This window comes from Meriones unguiculatus, chromosome 3, assembly GCF_030254825.1.
Source record: "Meriones unguiculatus strain TT.TT164.6M chromosome 3, Bangor_MerUng_6.1, whole genome shotgun sequence".
Taxonomy (NCBI): Eukaryota; Metazoa; Chordata; class Mammalia; order Rodentia; family Muridae; genus Meriones; species Meriones unguiculatus.
This window is the reverse complement of record NC_083351.1, coordinates 7,764,106-7,780,662: the sequence shown is the minus strand read 5'-3', so window position 1 is coordinate 7,780,662 and position 16,557 is coordinate 7,764,106. Positions and strand designations below refer to the sequence as shown.

Sequence of the window (16,557 nt, the reverse complement as noted above, 5' to 3'; positions counted from 1 at the left end):
TTTTTTTTTTTATTTTGCCTGGAGAGATGGCTCAGTGGTTTAGAGCCTCGTGGCTCTTGTAGAAGTCCTAAGTTCGATTCCAAGCACCCATATGATGGCCCACAACAACCTATAACTAAAGTTCCAGGCAATCCGATACCCTCTTCTGACCCTACAGGCACCAGGCACATGTGTGATACACTTACATACATACAGGCAGGCAAAACATTCATACACACAAGATAAAATGATTAAATAAATCTGAAACAGAATTTCATCTTACTTTATTTTGGAGAAAGACTCCTCACTGTGTAACTCTGGCTAACCTAAAATTTGCACCCGCCTCTGCCTCCTGAGGGCTAGGGTCAAAGTGTGTATCACCATGTGACCCTTTGGGGTGGGATCTATAATTTCTCATCTCACAGATGAGCAAGCTGAGGCTGAAAGAAGAAAACGGGTCTCCTGGCTGGATGAGCATCAGGGTGGCAAAAAGAAGGAGCAGGTGGACGCCTGAGTGGGCTGTGGGTGTGGGGGCTCTGGGAGGCCCAGCCCACACTCTGGCTCTGCTTACAGCCCGAGTGCTGCTGTCAGAGTTCTTAGCTTATTCTTTCTAAGCAAACTGGGTTGCAGATCAAGCCGCTGGCCAGGAGCCCCTGCCGTCATGTCCTCTTTCCACCTTCCTTTCATCATTCACTGGCCAGGCATTGAGTGGGGTGTTAAAACCAAAAAAAAAAAAAAAAAAAAAAAAAAAAAGGACAATCCAGACAGAACAGGTTCCTCCTCAGGAAGCAGGCCAAGGGGCTGGGTGGAGCTTCAGGGCTGTCCTGAGATCCCCAGGCTTCCTGTGGTTGGCTTCCTTTCTCTCTCCCTGTACCTATGTGTTTGTTGCCTGGGAACATGAGAAAGATGGGAAAGGCGCTGACTCTTTATTAGTTAATTAAATTTATTTTTTTTACATCTATCTATCTATCATCTATCTACTATCTATCATCTATCTACTATCTATCATCTATTTATCTGCCTATATATCTATCACCTATCTATCATCTATCTATGAGAGAGTTGGAGTACGTGTGTACTTGCAGGAGCCGGTGTTCTCCTTCCACCACGGGGGTCCTGGGGATTGAACTCAGGTTGTCAGGCTTGGCGGTGAGGCCCTTTACCCGCTGAGCCATCTTGCCTGCCCAGATGATCCTTTTGTGATCTCCTCTGTGGACTAGGAATTGGCTATAGAAGCACCTTGCAAGTCTGTACACTTTGTTGACAAGCATTTTACCTAGTTTACTCATGATGGGTTTGTTCACCCCCCCCCAACTCTCCCCACCCCCAGAACCCTTTGGCACATCGATGGAGGCTTAGTCTTTCCTGGGCTGGTACTTACACTTTTTGTATTTTGCCTTCTCTGTTTTCACTTCAGTATCTTTTGGGAATGATTTTCCCTCTGTCCCTATTGCTGGCCCCCAGGGACCTGCTCTAATTGTCAAACACATACACGCTTTCTTTCTTCCCTAACATGCAGCTTCTTTCCCAGCCCTGCATTACATATTGTCTTTGTGGTGAAATAACATTGCAAACCAGTCCCCCATCAAATGGGGATTCATAAACAATAACTCACCCCATAATGCAATCTCAGTCTTCCAGCCATCCATCATGCTGATATAAGTAGCATGAGAACCCAGGCACTATAGGCCGAAGGCAGACCCCAGCTGGTCCTATGTTACCTCAGCCCCCTGTCCATGTCCTTGTTTCATCCCCAAGGGATCCCCCTACCCCCAGCTCCCACCTCCACCCCGCATCAGTAATGAAAATGCTGCTTCGGAAGCTGGGGGTGGGGTGGGTAAAGGACTCTGGCGTTTCCCAATCCGCCAGGATGAAATGTGGCTGCACTCAGGTCTACAAGGCAGCGAGTTGCTCAGCCAGGTCTGGGGATAAAGGAATCACGGTGTGATGAAGGCAGGGTTCCCGAGTCTTGAGAACGGTTTCCGTGCCCACGGACAGGTGTATCAGCTCCTGAAGCCAAGCCAGCATCGTACTGGGTTAGGCACTGATGTGTTACAGAATGCGGGCAAACTCCACTGGCAGTTCCCACATTTTCTTAGGCATACCAAGTTCCCTGGGGAGCTTGTTAAGGAGCAGAGCCCCGCTGCGAACCTGCCCTGGTCAGGGCAGCAGGGCAGCCGGACAGCCAGGGTTTAATAGGGTCCTTGGGGGCTGACAGGAGACTTCCTAGGTCCGCATCTTGAGATCTGCTCTGCTCACATTTCAGTTTAATCCTTCCTCTGGCCTGCTTTTTATCCTTTCCCATGAGAAGGATGTAAATATGAGATTGACAGTTTCTGGGAAGGGCGCAGGAGTGTCCAGGGATGAACTTTAAAGCTTCATTCCCTACAGAGACAGAAAACCAAAACAATTCTTACATCCCTGGAGGGCAGAGTCCAAGTCAGTGGTTCTCAATGCTCCTAATGCTGTGACCCTACAATACAGTTCCTCATGCTGTGGTGACCCCAACCATAACATTATTTTAATTGCTACCTCATAACTCTGATTTTGCTACTGTTATGAGTCATAACATAAATATACAATATGCAGGATATCTGATATGCTATCCCTGAGAAAGAGCCATTTGACCCTAAAGGGCTGGGACCCACAGGCTGAGATAAGTTCCTCTAAATTTTCTTGGCTTCTACACCTGTCTTGTCACCCCTAATTCCAGGCCCCTTCTCACCTCAGATATTCTTTCTTTTTATTTTTTTCTGAGACAGGGTTTCTTTATGTAGCCTTGGCTGTCCTGGACTCGCTTTGTAGGTCAGGCTGGCCTTGAACTCACTGAGATTCACCTGCCTCTGGCTCCCTAGTGCTGGGATTAAAGGTGTGCACCACCACTCCGCTTCACCTCAGATTTTTCTATCTGAGGGCTGTGAGTTCAGCTGAATTCTATCCGTGTGGCTTGGTAAATAAAGAAACATTCCTGGGCCTATAGTGCATCTATCGAGTGGGGCTGTGAAGGCAATACTTAGCTCCTAGGGCTAATGAAGGAATTAATATAAATCAGAGTTTGGGAGGTGGAGAGATGGTTTAGCAGTTAAGACTACTTGCTGCTCTGTTGGGTGTTGAGGAGGTGGGGTTTCATTCTGCAGCACCTATATTTCAGTTCGCAACCACCTATAGCTCTAGTTCCAGGGGATCTGACGCCCTCTTTTGGCCTTCACTTGGACCAAGCAGTAGTACCCAGACGTACTTGCAGACAAAACACCCACGCACATAAAAGAAATAAATAGAAATCAGGGTTTGTTACATAAAGTGATTCCATATAATGGATGCAATTTTCGTATTGTTAAAATGATCACGAGGCCCTTTTGGATCCTCAGGAATTGAGTCCAGGCCTCTGCAGGATGGACCTTGGAGCAGCTCTACTGCCCGCCCCCTCCGCTGGCTGCGTGACACAGACAAATCTTCATTAGACTCATTGTCAGGAAAAAAGCTAGCCAGGAACCCACACGCATTCTGAGGATTTACCGAGTCAACCCACAGACACCCAGCCCAGTGTCCAGCTTTCGGGTGCAGCTTCCACAGGTCAGCTATTGTGGAGAGAGCATGGGACGCTTAATTCTTCAGGGAGGTCAAGCCCCGCGGCACTTGGGTTCCGGGTGGGGGTGGAGCGTTTCGGGTGCGTCTCGACCTCCCCTGTCCCCGCCCCCAAGCCTGCGGATTCGCTTTCGGTTGGGCAAGCCGTGGGTCCGGGGACGCCGACTCTGGACCAGCAGCAGATGTCGCTGCCCTCCCCTGGTACCCCGCTGCGCTTGCAGCTGGTTCTCACTTGCAACTACTAAGGAGAAATGGCCGGGACGGGGAAACACATGACCCGGTGCACAGGCAGCGAAATCTCTTCACCGCTCCCACCTGAAGTTCGAAGGCGGCTTAGCTCCCTCTCCTGACAACCTGTCGCTCAGGCGGGTCTCCGCCCCTAAGCCCACCCCCGAGGCTGCCCCGCCCCTCCGGCAGGGCGAGGCCCGGATTGGACAGCTCCGGGGGTGGGCGTGACCGACGGGAGCGCTGGGACCTCAGGAGCACCGCGGTGGTCTCGGAGGCCAGAGGATACAGGGGGACGTGCGAGGGGTCCCAGCAGGCGGTTCCCGTCGCCGCATTTGCGATTCGAACCTGAGGCCGAACCCGGAGCCCTCCACCGGGGAGGAGCGCGGAGAGGGCGGGATTTCCGCCGGGAGGGATCCGGCCGCTCAGGGGGTGGGGCTTCCCCGACAGGGCTGCGTTTCCCGCGTGCGGGGCCGGGTGCCGTGGGTCCCTGCAGGCGGCCTCCGCGCCCTCCCCCGGACGGCCAAGGATGACCACGCTCACGCGCCAAGACCTCAACTTTGGCCAAGGTAGGGATCTGGGCCTGCGAGGCGGTGGGGGTGCGGACCCGGCTGGAGTCGTGCCCAGCAGCGGTGTCCTCCTCCTCAGTGGTGGCCGACGTGCTCTCCGAGTTCCTGGAAGTGGCCGTGCACCTGATCCTCTATGTGCGCGAGGTCTACCCGGTGGGCATCTTCCAGAAGCGCAAGAAGTACAACGTGCCGGTTCAGGTGAGCCCCGGTGCCCGGCCGGACTCAAGAACCCTTATTCTCCCTACAAGCTTCTTCCCTCAGCAGAGGCTGATAGCGGACAGCCTCCTGCCTCTCACCGCCCGATCCCTGCCCTCCCTGACCTCAGATGCGGTCCTCTGGTTAGGGACCCAGGATGAGAGCTATTCCAAGCTTGCGCTTTAAAGGGGTTTCTAAGGCTGGGAACCTTGCCCTGGGCACAGCGTTCCCACAGTGTCCAGCACCTCCCTTCTCCTCTCCTCATTTGCCCTAAGCTCTAAAGATTTTTTTTTTCGAGATAGGGTTTCTCTGTGTAATAACCCTGGGTGCCCGGGACTCGCTTAGTAGACCAGCCTGGCCTTGGACACAGAGACATCCACCTGCCTCTGTCTCCCGAGTGCTAGGATTAAAGGCGTGTGCCACCATGTCCAGTAACTCTAAAGATTCTTTTAAAAATTATTTATTATTATTTGAGATAGGATCTCACTGTTTAATCTTGGCTGGTGTGGCTTTCCCATTATGTAGACCAGACTGGCCTCAAGCTCACAGGAATCCTCCTGCCTCTGCTGGGAACAAAGATGTGAGCCGCCATACCTGGCTTTTTGTTTTTTAAGATTGATATTAATTATGTGTCTGTGTGCATGTGTCAGTGCCTGTGTTTGTGGATGGGATGTCCACTGAGGCTGGAAGAGGGCATGGGAACCCTTGGCATTTGTAAGATGCCTAAGATGGGTGGTAAGGATCTGACCCTTGCGGTTGAATGGCAAGTGCTCTTAACTGCTGAGCTATCTCTCCAGCCCCAGTTTATTTTTGTACTTAAAAAAAAAAAAATCCTTGGGGGGCTGGAGACATGGCTCAGAGATTAAGAGCACTGGCTGCTCTTCCAGAGGTCTTGAGTTCAATTCCCAGCAACCACATGGTGGCTCACAACCATCTATAATAAGATCTGGTGTCCTCTTCTGGCATGCAGGGAGAGCACTGTATACAAATAAATAAATCTTTAAAACTGCTTTAAAAAAAAAAAATCCAGACCTCATGGAGCCTGGCCTGGGCTTGGTGTTGTTAGGAAGCTGAGGCTGACCTTGAACTCCTTATCCTCCTGCATCCACATCCCCAAGCTTCCTGCTTTTCCTTTTGTTTTCCAAGACAGGGTTTCTCAGTATGGCCCTGGTGTTTCCCTCCCAGGTCCCCACAAGCATCTTTCTCACTGTAGTCCTTCTCACCATGAGAATTATTGACCTCTAAATACCGGGAGATGGTGACACTTAAAGGCTAAGTAAGAAGAAAACGAACAAACAAAAATAAGCTGGGAGTGGTGGTATAATCCCAGCACTCAGGGAGGCAGAGGAAGGCAGATTGATGTGAGTTTGAGGTCAGCCTGGTCTATAAAGTGAGTCCAGGACAACTGAGGCTACATAGTGAAACCCTGCCTTGGAAAAAAAAAAAAAAAAGAAAACAGCTACTAAGCACCTCTGTCCATTAACAGTTTCTTAATTAATTTCACCTTTATTAGATCTTCCCAGATGACATCATTAAGCTCAGAATGTTAAGTCATTTGCTTATGGCTATACAGCTTTTTCCCTCCCACCCCCTGCCAAGACAGGGTTTCTCTGTATAGCCCTTGTTTCCTAGACCAGGCTGGCCCTAACTCAGAGATCTGCCTGCTTCTGCCTCCCTAGTGCTGGGGTTAAAGGCATGTGCCACCATGCTTGGTCTTAGAGCTTGGTGTTAATGCCCAAGTGCTAGTGCTCAGATGGAAAGCCTGTCTTTGAGTATCTCTCCAGGGGTAAATTCATCCATAGTTTTGTTTTTTGTTTTTCAAGACAGGGTTTCTCTGTATAGCCTTGGCTGTCCTGGACTCACTTTATAGACCAGGCTGGCCCCAAACTCAGATCCACCTGCCTCTGCTTCCCTAGTGCTGGGATTAAAGGCACATGCCACCATGTCTGGCTCATCTACAGTTCTTAGCACAATGATGATGAGTTGGGACATCTCATCAATGGGGGGACATCTCATGTCCCCCAGGCAGGGACATCTGGGGAATGGCTGTTCTTGGTCCAAAGACCAGCAGGTGTATGTGTGGGATTGTTGGTGTTTCCCCCATTCACCAGCCCTGTGGGGTTGTATGCAGATGTCCTGTCACCCGGAGCTGAACCAGTATATCCAGGACACACTTCACTGCGTCAAACCACTCCTGGAGAAGGTGAGGGGTCCCCTGCTCCCAGATACTCAACACCTAATCTGTTCCTCCTTGCTTCTGGGCTGACTCTGGGAAGTGCTCGCTGCTTTCAACAGCCAGAAGCCTCACTCTGAAGACCACCCCCAGCTAGCAACAGGGCCCAGGGCATGTACATCACACTGGGTTTCCATAGCTGGGCCAGATCTGGGTGGGGCCTGCCCTGGAAGTTCTGGGTTTTTCTTATGTCCCCGTCCTTGCTTGGGTTTTTTTCTCTTCTATCTTGTCCTGGTCCGAGACTTACTGGAGAACCTCCATGGGAGCCAGGCATCTCCTCCTGGCCTGGACGGTTCACGTCTGAGGAGCCTGGCACACGCCTGGGGAGCCTGGCAGCTTCAGCCAGCGCCCTGCCCCACCTCTCCCTGGGCCTTGTGCGCAGCTCTGGATTGGGCGTTTCCTGTGCCTACAGAATGATGTGGAGAAGGTGGTGGTGGTGATTCTGGATAAGGAACACCGCCCAGTGGAGAAGTTTGTCTTTGAGATCACTCAGCCACCCTTGCTGTCCATCAGGTGAGCTGCCACCTTCCCTCGGCTGGCTGCTGCAGTCTTTCAGAGATCCCTCTACCAACTCCACAGTACCTCAGTAAGGACCCTGAAGTGGCAATACATGCCATCAGCATCTAAGACACACTGGTCCCAGAACTTTGTAAATCTTACAAAGGTGACAGGGTCACCCTCCTGTGTCACCCCTGGGACATCCCAGGAAGTGGTGAATGCTAGTCCCTAGCTTTACAGGGTAGGTGGAGAAACCAAGGTCCAGAGAAGTGACCTGAGTGGTATCACCCAGTGGTACAGAGCCCAGGACTCTGTCACCAAGTTGACTGGTTACCATGGCTACTCAGCTACTTCCTCTTTATGTTTCCATAAGGGCCCTGGACTCAGGAACCAGCCTGTCCCCTGGCTAGGTGGCCTCAAACAAGCCACTTCTCCTCCTGTCCTGGAGGCATGCAGACTTGAGCTATGTCTTGGGTGTCCTAACTAGCTGAGTATCAGAGGTGCTGAAAGGGACCCCTGCACTCTGCCTCCATTCTCTTGGGACTGTCTCTCTCAAGCACCAAAGCAGTTTGGCCCAGACTGCTTCCAGAGTGCACTGTGGGTTTGGGGTGGTGGAGGAGCACGATGGAATGGGAGACCTCCCTTCCTATTTCCAGTTCAGACTCCCTCCTGTCTCACGTGGAGCAGCTGCTGCGAGCCTTCATCCTGAAGATCAGTGTATGTGACGCTGTCCTGGACCACAACCCGCCAGGTGTGATGCCCATCCCCTGCTGTTTCCTTGGTTACCTCAGCATGCCAGTCTTCCTCCCAGTTGGCTGCTCTGAGCCATCCTCCTCCTCTCCGCCCTTCATCATCTCTCCAAGACTGACTGTTAACACCTCAGGCTTCCATTTGTCTTTACTTGTAATTGGCTACACTTCCCATCCTGTGGGTGGCGCTACCCAGCCAGTGAGGGAGGAGAGAAGAATCCTGGTCCAGTGAGATCCTGAGGCTCCTTAGCTTTGACCTTGACCAGTTGTTCCATTCTCTCCGCAGGCTGCACGTTTACAGTCCTTGTGCACACAAGAGAAGCTGCCACTCGAAACATGGAGAAGATACAGGTCATCAAGGTGCGTGTGTAGGCACAGTCTCAGGGAGGATGCTGCCTGTGGCTGGCACTGTTGTTTATCGCAGTTCCTGGCACCAAGTGGCCTCCCCAGTGCAACATCACCTGACCACATCCGTGTGTACATGGGTGTTGAGCAGCTGGCTTACCCTGGCTCCTCCGGATGGGGTTCTCCAGAGAGCAACCTTACCTTTTGGTTTCAGAATCATTTTAGAACCACCCTGGGCCTATAAAATGCTTGGGTTCCAGCCCCCCACCGCACCCCAGTAGAGTGTGGGCCCTGGATGGGAGGGTTAGCAGAGCGAGAACAGACTGAGCCGTGACCTCGTCTAACCCTCGCCTGACCCCATCCCTAGGACTTCCCATGGATCCTGGCAGACGAACAGGATGTGCACATGCATGACCCCCGGCTGATTCCCCTAAAAACCATGACGTCAGACATTTTAAAGGTAAGTCTTCAGGGATCACGGGATGGAGAAAGCCTTGTTTAGGAGAGGCAGGGCCTAGAGTTAGTTCTAGGCTGGAGTTTGCTGCCCAGGGTTTGGGGGTAAGGGTGGCCCTCTAGCTTCCCCTTCCTCTGAGTCTTCCCAGCAGGCACCTCACGGTCTGACCAAAGCCACTTCTCTACTACCAGATGCAGCTCTATGTGGAAGAGCGAGCTCATAAAAACAGCTGAGGGAGCGCCTACCCCATGATGTCCAGCTGTTCCACTCTGGGGCCCCTGCCCAGGGAGGTGCTGCAGGGCCCCGACTCCAAGTGCTCTTACTGCCTTGACATGTGGCCGCCCCTCTGGTCGGGCTCCTCAGCCCTGCTTGCCTTCATGAGGCAGCCTTCCCAGGAGGCTTGGGAAGGATGCCAGGACAGATGTCACTTCTCAGCAGCCTCCTGGGGCTCAGCTGGCTAACACTGTCCATCTGAAATCCCGTGTCTTGAGTTATTGTTAATAAAGGGCCCCCAAGGGCTGACTGAATTGTCACTAACCAAAAAAACGGGAGGAGCGGGCAGAGCCAGTGCAGCAAAGCTGCCCTGGGGTGGGAGAGGGGAGAGTTCTCTCTGAGAGTGCCAGCAACCCCACCTGTAAGCCCTGAACCGGATAGATTTACTGAAAACATTTATTACAACAAAATGTCAGAGCTTTGTGACTGCACGTCACCACTGAGCTGATGGGCAGGTGCTCATGGGACTGGGGGCCTCACTGCCCACTAAGGGTTTAGTGCTTGCCAGGAGGGACCGATTGGCGGCCCGCAGCAGAGGCAGAAAGATGGCTGTTAGAAGTCTTCCATCATGGCTTCCGGGGCCAAAGCTGGGTGTCTTCCCCCCATTACTACACTATCTTCTGGCAGAGTTCTGGCAGGGGCGGGGTTCTTGGCTGTCCTGTGGCTGATAATGATGCTGCTGTTGGTGACTCGAGGTCCGTACCAGCCTTTCCAGAACTGGGTGTCCTGGCCCCCGTGTTGGAAAAGGATGTGGCGGACGCCGGGAGGGTAATCAGAGAAGGTGTGGGAGACCTGAGGAAGAGAGGGGAAGTGACCATTGAGACTGGCCGTGGGGAGGACAGCCTAGCACTGCAAAACAACTGCAGCTTCTTCCTTAGTAGCCTGGCCCCTGGAAAAGTGAGTGGCAGGCCAGGCAGGCAGGGTCTCACCTCCTTCCACGTGGCATCATTCCACTGTTCGATGGTCACAGGTGGAGGCTCAAAGGAGGCCAAGACGATATAGTCAGCAGAGGCCAGCTGTACGCGGAGGTGATAGGTGCAGCCACAGTCCGCTCTGGGCGCGAACCTAGGGAGCCAGAGTGGAAGGTGGGCGCCCAGGCCTCTGAAGGCCAGCTCTGGGGACAGCTCCTGTCAGTCAGCACCCCCCCTCTGTCCATGGGCTAGCAGGCTCTGCGATCCTTATGTCTCTGTGTTCCAGGGAAGCATCTATCTACATATGGCCTCAGTTTTCCCATCCAAGAAAAGGGTGTGAGCTTGAGAACCAAAGTGACTTTCTACAAAGACTTTGTTCTGTCCAAGCCTGTCACCATATGGTAAAATGGATGGGAACATGTGCCAGTAATTGTGTGCACAGAGGGTTGACTTAGGAAAGGGCCTTAGGGAGGGGTTGAGGCTGGAGCATAGCAGAGTGTATGCTTACCCTCACATGGGCCCCAGCCTCCATCTACTACCAAAAAAAATAAAATAAAATAAATTCAAGAGGTAAAGTGGGTGCAGTGGTGTACCCCTGTAATCCCAGCACTCTGGGAGGCAGAGGCAGGTGGATCTCTGAGTTTGAGGCCAGCCTGGTCTACAAAGTGAGTCTACGACAGCCAAGGCTACACAGAGAAACCCTGTCTCAAAAATAAAATATAATCAGAGAAGGTGTGGGAGTTACTAGATTGAGGGTGGATGAGTTTCCACAAAGTTCAGGGAGGGCTGGAGTCCTCTGGTCCCAGGGCAGCTAGCCATTGGAGGGCCTCAGTGCCCATCAACAAACATGGCTGAAGTTCTGTGTCCACTGTCAGGAAGGGGGGATCCTTGGAGTGAGGGCTGTCGGGGGAAGGAGTGCTGTTACAAGCTGGAGGGGAATGGGCCTGGCCTGTGGCTCTTAGGGCACTGCAGGGCAGAGGGAGCCCTTCCTGTGGGTTCTCTCTTAGCAGCAGGGAAGACAGGGAGGGTGGGGACACAGGCCACTCACCAGTCCTTAACCACAATGTCTGGCCGAAAGGTGTCCAGCAGCTCTTCCCAGTAGCCCTCGGCTTTGAGGTTCACCACCTGGGACTTGAGGCACATGCTGAGGGCAGAGGACAAGGCTTGCTTTGCCAGCGTGCTAAACAGGGCCCTTCCTTGCCAGGCAGATGGCTCAAGGGACCCAGGTGACCCCCAGGACAGGCCCTGGCGGGAGCTTCTCAGGTCTATCTGAGGGAAATGGGGGAGTTAGATTTGATTTTCCCTAGGTAATATTTGGTCCCATGGGACATCGTGGAGTGTGGCTTACTGCTGCCCTTGACTTCATGTTCAGTGAGCTAGCTCCTTGTCACCTGAAGCCCATCTCCCCCAATTGCCAGTGACCCGCCACCAGGTTCACTGCTTCTATACACTCCTGTTTAGGAACCCTCCCTGAGCTTGTAGAGGCCCCCACTTGTCCTGCCCATTGGCACAGTCTCCTGACTCTCCGCCCCCACCATTGCTTACCCATAAGAGGTGACAAAGTACTTCTTGACTGTGGGGTCAGGGAAGTTTGTGCCGTGGTCCCCAGGGAGGCTCTCCACTTTCCACTCATCCCCATCGTTGGAGTCTATCCGCCACGATCTCATGTTCTCTGGGGAAAACGGAGTGGAGGTGAGATCCCCATGCCCTCCGCCAGCAGCTGCAGCTGCAGCTGCAGCTGTAGCCCTGAGGCTACATTTGAAACTTTGAGGCCTTTTCTGGTCCTGGGAGACTTCAGGGGTGGTGAGATTTGTGGCTAGGGCTTCTTTGGGCTCAGGTTTCCAGGGTTGTGGACACCAAGGGATTAATCAGTTGCTTCTGGAGTGTATTGGGCACCCAGAATTAGGACCCTACCAGTCCAAGGTCATAATCTGTGCCGTGGTATCCCCATATTGCCATGGAGCCCCCACAACCATGTGTCAATCCTTAGAGAATATGATCATAAAGACCCATGGAGGGACCTTAGGCCACTGTCTTTTCCAGGTTTAGGAGGGAGAGGCCCTCCTTAACTGTGTGACCCAGATTCTAGGGGCGAAAGGAACCCACTGTTCTGACATGAGCCGATGCCCTTTTCCTGAGCAAATGCCAAGAGGGCACATTGGTGTCCCCTGGGCTGGTGGCTTCAGGAATCCCGTGGTGTGAGAGACCTACCACACAGGGGTCAGATCCAGGGATTCGCCCCCTCCAGATTGAGCAGAGCTGGGAGAGTGTTACCATAAGTAAAGTTTCCAAACAACCATCCCTAGGTGAGCTCAGCCAGTCCACTCACCATTCTGCCGCAAGAGCCCGCACTGTTTCCATGTGTCCTAGGGGACTCCCCAGTAGAGAACCAAAGGAATAAGAGAATTCCAGGATCTGGGCTGGCATGGGTTGAAGCCAAGGGAGATTTGAGCAAGGCTGGGATGGCCACAGTCAGACATGGGGTGGCATAAGCGAAGCTGCAGTGGCTGTGACAGACATGCCCTGAGCTGCGCTGGCAGCCTGCCTGGGCAGCTTCTGGGTAGAATCTAGGGCAGGTAGGGAGATCAGGTATCTGAGGTGCTACCTGTGGGTCCTCTGTCTAGCCTGAGCCTTGGCAAGACAGTCCTCAGTGGATGACCATTCTGAGTGTTAAACCAAGTTGGTCCTCAGGACCCAAAGTACTCTGCGATTCAGACAGCCATGCTCACCATTTGTCTACCTTCTAGAATCCCATCGAGGACAGGGAAGAGATGGCAGTCATTTGAAGACAAGCCCCCCCCTTTCCCCTTTGAGACAGGGTTTCTCTGTGTAGCCCTGGCTGTCCTGGACTCACTTTGTAGACCAGGCTGGCCTGGAACTCACAGAGATTTGCCTGCCTCTGCCTCCCGAGTGCTGGGATTAAAGGTGTGTGCTGCTATGCAGGGCTCAGATAAGGTCTCTTGGTGGCCTCTGTGGCCTAAGAAGCAAAGTGGACAGAGCATAGATACTCTGAACTATACTCAGTGAGGAAAACCTCAAAGGCTTCAGGCCAAGACCCCGCTCTTTAACAGGGGGAGGGTCCCTGGACAGACAGCAGGAAGCCTGGATAGAGCTACAGGCGGCAGTGTGCCACACAGGGTCCATTAGAGCTTGACCCTGTGGCAGAGGACAAAGCCATTTACGGCAGACTGCAGGCTCTGAGAAGGTGTAACAGGGCCACGCAGAGATGGTGACTCTGGGGAGACCTTATGTTTAGATGAGGTGTCAACCCGGGGGGTGAAGATGGCCAGGCAGGTAAGGGTGCTTGCTGCCAAGCCTGACAAACCTAAGCTGGATCCCCAGGACCCACATGGTAGGAGAGACCCAGCTCTGACAAGTTATTCTCTGACCTCCACATGCACACCCTCAGGCCCCAACCATTCACACAACCAAAGTGTGGTAAGCGTTAGGGACATGGGCCCGGTGCAGGCAGAGTGGAAGAGCAAGCATGAAGGCCTGAGGTTTAGCAAAGTAGAGAACCGCCTCCCACCGCAGCCCGGCCTCACTCCCAACCCACCTTCAGCACATGGGTTCCGAAGGAGGTTCCTCTGCAGGCTGCACAGGAAGTAGAAGATCTTCCAGTCTTCCACCGGCTCGTCCCAGTCCTTGGTGATGAAGCCGTCCCGAAGGCTCTTGCGCTTCCAGAGGGTCACCAGGTCGATGAGGTCTCGCCAGAGGCTGCAGACCAGGCGGCAGTTACACACCAGCTGGCGGGCGGGGATGTGGGTGAACAGCTCCAGCAGGATGTTCTCGGGCAGCTCGTTGATGTTGGCCATGGTGGCAAAGGGGAGCTCTGCTCCCAGGCCTGCGTAGGGACAGCAGGGCTAAGCCCCGAGCGGGAGCGGAAGAGCTGACTCCTCCCCTCCCACCAGGTTCTGGAGTGTGGCAGGCAGGTCTACCCCTGACCGGAAAACCCGGTCAGGAAGCATTTACAGGGTGGGGGTAGAGTGCGGTCCTTGAGCGCAGAGACCGTGCCGTGTGCATTTGGAAAAGAGTAATTCAAATCACGCGGCAGACGTTGGCAGCTCTTGCGCCAGGTGCTAAGGAGACCAGGCAGGCGGATGGCTTGGCCTGCTGACTCCTCTAGGTCAGGTCAGCCGGCTTGGTTTTTAAAAGCCACCTCAAGAACAAAAATTAAGCTTTTAGGAATTCTTCGCAGTGCGAGGGAACCTAAAACGTCATGTATGCTGGGCAAGCACTCTGCTGCTAAACTCTGGGCCAGGCCTTTAAACCCTAAAGCCCTTAGGGTAGCAGAGGGTGCCGAGGCCAGTGGCTGAAGCCTCAGAAAGCCTAGGGTGGAGACTTGCTTGAGCCTAGCTGTTCTTTCTAGGCCAGTGTGGGCAGCAGAGCAAGACCCTCCCCCCCACTCCCCTCCCCCCCAAAAAGAGGAAAACAACAAAAAAAGAACAAACACAAAAAGACAAGAATTTTAAAGGAGTCTTCCCCCACCCCCACTGAAAAATAATTCTTTAGGAGCTGGGTGTGGTGGCACATGCTTGTAATTCCAGCACTTTGAGAGGTCAGGGAAAAGAGGATCTAGTTTTCTAAGTCTACAGGAAACTCTGTCTCAAGATCCACCCCTCACCCTGAACTGCTTTGTTTTGGAGCCAGTTGGCCCTGTGACCTGGAAAGGGCCAGGGCCACTGCGCCGTCTCTAAGTTCTCCGTGGCTGGCCTGGCTCTAACGTCAACTCACTGCTGTAAAACCACTTTTGTAAGGTTCACTTCCCTGGGCCCTGCCTTTGCCTTGGGCGCCAGGCCAGGCTGGGAGTGTCTGGCTGTCACACCGGGGACCTGCCCCAGGTGTGGGGGTGGGCTGAGTGACCACACCTGCCTAAGCCTGGGGGAAATTTACTTGGGGCTTTTCCTGGATTTTTAGAGTCTTCCTTGCAAGTCTTGTTGGGGGTCCTGTCCTGGAACAGAGGAGGGTGGATACCGGGGCGGTGGTGGTGGTGCACGCCTTTAATCCCAGCACTACAGAGGCAAAGGCAGGATCTCTTGAGTTCCCTGCCAGCCTCTACAGAGTGAGTTCCAAGACAGCCAAGGCTATACAGAGAAACCCCCTCCCCCCGTCTCGTAAAACCAAAAGCAAAACAGAAAGCTTAGCTAGAGAGGGGAGGGTACATGCAGATGGTGTGACAGAGTCTTCTAAACTTTTAAATGTCTGTGAAAAATGCATCAATTAAAAATGATAATAATAAAAAAGATCCGCGTGGAGGCACCTCCCCTCATTATTCCAGACAGAGGTACGGGAAGTTTGAAATTGTCAGCCCAGCCTGGTCCACCTAAACCTTGTCTCAAAGTACAGAAAGTAAATAGCGCTGGGCCTCTGACTCATTTGGCAGGATGCTTGCCTATCAGGGGAAGACCACAAATGTCTCCTCCTCAAAGGGAGGGCTGCCGGCTGGTAGCATGCTTATCTATCACTTGGGAGGCCCTGGGTTCCATCCTCACGGAGAAAACAAAACAAAAACCAAGTAAACTCTGAGGCTTAAAAGATGTGGGTAACTCCTGAAGGCCGAGATGGTATTCCACGCCAGCGACACTTTTCACCCACAGTCAAGCCACCTTGCAAGGAAGATCGCGGTGCCCCTGCCGTGCCTTGGTGGAAAAATCCACTCCCGGCTGTGGCCCGTTCACGCGCCGGCGTCCTATCCTAGTGCCTTAAGCCCTCTGTCCCCAGGAGAAGCCGGCGTCGCCACCGTCCCGGACCCTCGCGTACGCACGCACAGCAGGCCCGGCGTCCCCGCGCGGGACTCGGAGCACCGGCCGCGCCTGGCCTGAGCCTCCCCATGGGCGCGTGACCGCCGCCCCCTCCCGGCCCCGCCCGCCGCCCCCGCCGCCCCACTCGGCGGCGACCTGGGTACCGGGCGGCCGCAGCGCTGCCGGGCCTTGGGCCTGGACCTAGGCGACTCGGTCGTCTGCCGCCTCGCCCCGCCCCGGCCCGGCCTCCCCCTCGCGTCACGCACCGACCAGCGGCCGTCCGCGTCAGGGCGAAGACGAGCTCGGGGTCCTAGGGTGCTCCCCCCGGCACGCTGCCGCCGTCAGGGCTCCAGCGGGGTTCCTGGGCCTCCGTCTCCCCCTCCAGGCGACATGCGGCCGAGCAGCCGGCTCCCGGTAGGCCTGGCTTCCTCCTCCTGCGAAGGAAGCGTCACCTAGAATCTAGTCCCTGACACACACCTCCGCCTGCCCCCACCTCCACCACCAGGAGGGCCGGAGTTCTACTTTGTGAGTTTTCTTGTTTTTTGAGAAGGGCTCTTTCTACCAAGCCCTGGCCGTCCGGGAACTCTCTCTCTCTGTAGACTGGGATGGCTTTGAACGCCTAGATATCTACCTGCCCCTGCCTCCCGAGTGCCAGGATTAAATGGCAGTGTCACCACCTGTGTCCAGCTTCTTCCTGGGTTTTGAGGGACTCTAAGGTCCTAGTCAAAATTGATTAATTGACTCAGACATTTATCAGTTGCCTATCCGAGGGAATCTTCAGGGGTTGTGCAAGCTGACTA

The 16,557-nt window shown here is 53.9% G+C and overlaps 2 protein-coding genes and 1 long non-coding RNA gene across 12 annotated transcripts; 1 reads left to right on the top strand and 2 right to left on the bottom strand.

The window, feature by feature from the left end:
• Positions 1–241: 241 nt before the first annotated feature.
• On the bottom strand, positions 242–3,626 carry LOC132652939 (uncharacterized). Its single transcript, XR_009590487.1, has 2 exons — positions 3,496–3,626; positions 242–2,364 (listed from the first exon to the last, which is right to left on the bottom strand). It is a non-coding gene; the product is annotated as an uncharacterized LOC132652939 (long non-coding RNA).
• On the top strand, positions 3,393–9,365 carry Mad2l2 (mitotic arrest deficient 2 like 2). Of its 3 annotated transcripts, XM_060379099.1 has the most exons (9): positions 3,393–3,552; positions 4,240–4,358; positions 4,438–4,556; positions 6,685–6,756; positions 7,169–7,299; positions 7,941–8,035; positions 8,320–8,393; positions 8,746–8,838; positions 9,024–9,365. In XM_060379099.1, the coding sequence occupies exons 2-9, from the start codon at positions 4,319–4,321 to the stop codon at positions 9,063–9,065; spliced, it is 666 nt and encodes a 221-aa protein (XP_060235082.1). In that variant the 5' UTR covers positions 3,393–3,552; positions 4,240–4,318; the 3' UTR covers positions 9,066–9,365. The 3 variants fall into 3 exon arrangements, with proteins under 3 accessions (XP_060235082.1, XP_021504838.1, XP_060235081.1); XM_021649163.2 differs by lacking the exon at positions 3,393–3,552 and having other exon boundaries at positions 4,024–4,358; positions 7,199–7,299; XM_060379098.1 differs by lacking the exon at positions 3,393–3,552 and having other exon boundaries at positions 4,068–4,358.
• Positions 9,366–9,485: 120 nt separating this feature from the next.
• On the bottom strand, positions 9,486–16,205 carry Fbxo6 (F-box protein 6). Of its 8 annotated transcripts, none has more exons than XM_021649161.2 (6): positions 15,922–16,205; positions 13,573–13,860; positions 11,562–11,688; positions 11,065–11,160; positions 10,035–10,170; positions 9,486–9,897 (listed from the first exon to the last, which is right to left on the bottom strand). In XM_021649161.2, the coding sequence occupies exons 2-6, from the start codon at positions 13,829–13,831 to the stop codon at positions 9,658–9,660; spliced, it is 858 nt and encodes a 285-aa protein (XP_021504836.1). In that variant the 5' UTR covers positions 13,832–13,860; positions 15,922–16,205; the 3' UTR covers positions 9,486–9,657. The 8 variants fall into 8 exon arrangements, with proteins under 8 accessions (XP_021504836.1, XP_021504834.1, XP_021504835.1 ...); XM_021649159.2 differs by having other exon boundaries at positions 16,024–16,204; XM_021649160.2 differs by having other exon boundaries at positions 15,914–16,029.
• Positions 16,206–16,557: the final 352 nt, after the last annotated feature.

What these genes read in the sequence shown, in the direction of transcription:
- Mad2l2 (XM_060379099.1), top strand. Translation starts at nt 4,319, where the DNA reads ATGACCACGCTCACGCGCCAAGACCTCAACTTTGGCCAAG. An exon ending in CCACCCTTGCTGTCCATCAG is followed by an intron (nt 7,300 to 7,940) that starts GTGAGCTGCCAC and finishes TCCTATTTCCAG; the next exon opens with TTCAGACTCCCTCCTGTCTC. An exon ending in AGAAGATACAGGTCATCAAG is followed by an intron (nt 8,394 to 8,745) that starts GTGCGTGTGTAG and finishes CCCCATCCCTAG; the next exon opens with GACTTCCCATGGATCCTGGC.
- Fbxo6 (XM_021649161.2), bottom strand. Translation starts at nt 13,831, where the DNA reads ATGGCCAACATCAACGAGCTGCCCGAGAACATCCTGCTGGAGCTGTTC. An exon ending in TACTTTGTCACCTCTTATGG is followed by an intron (nt 11,161 to 11,561) that starts GTAAGCAATGGT and finishes CTCTGCCCTCAG; the next exon opens with CATGTGCCTCAAGTCCCAGG. An exon ending in GACATTGTGGTTAAGGACTG is followed by an intron (nt 10,171 to 11,064) that starts GTGAGTGGCCTG and finishes CTGGCTCCCTAG; the next exon opens with GTTCGCGCCCAGAGCGGACT.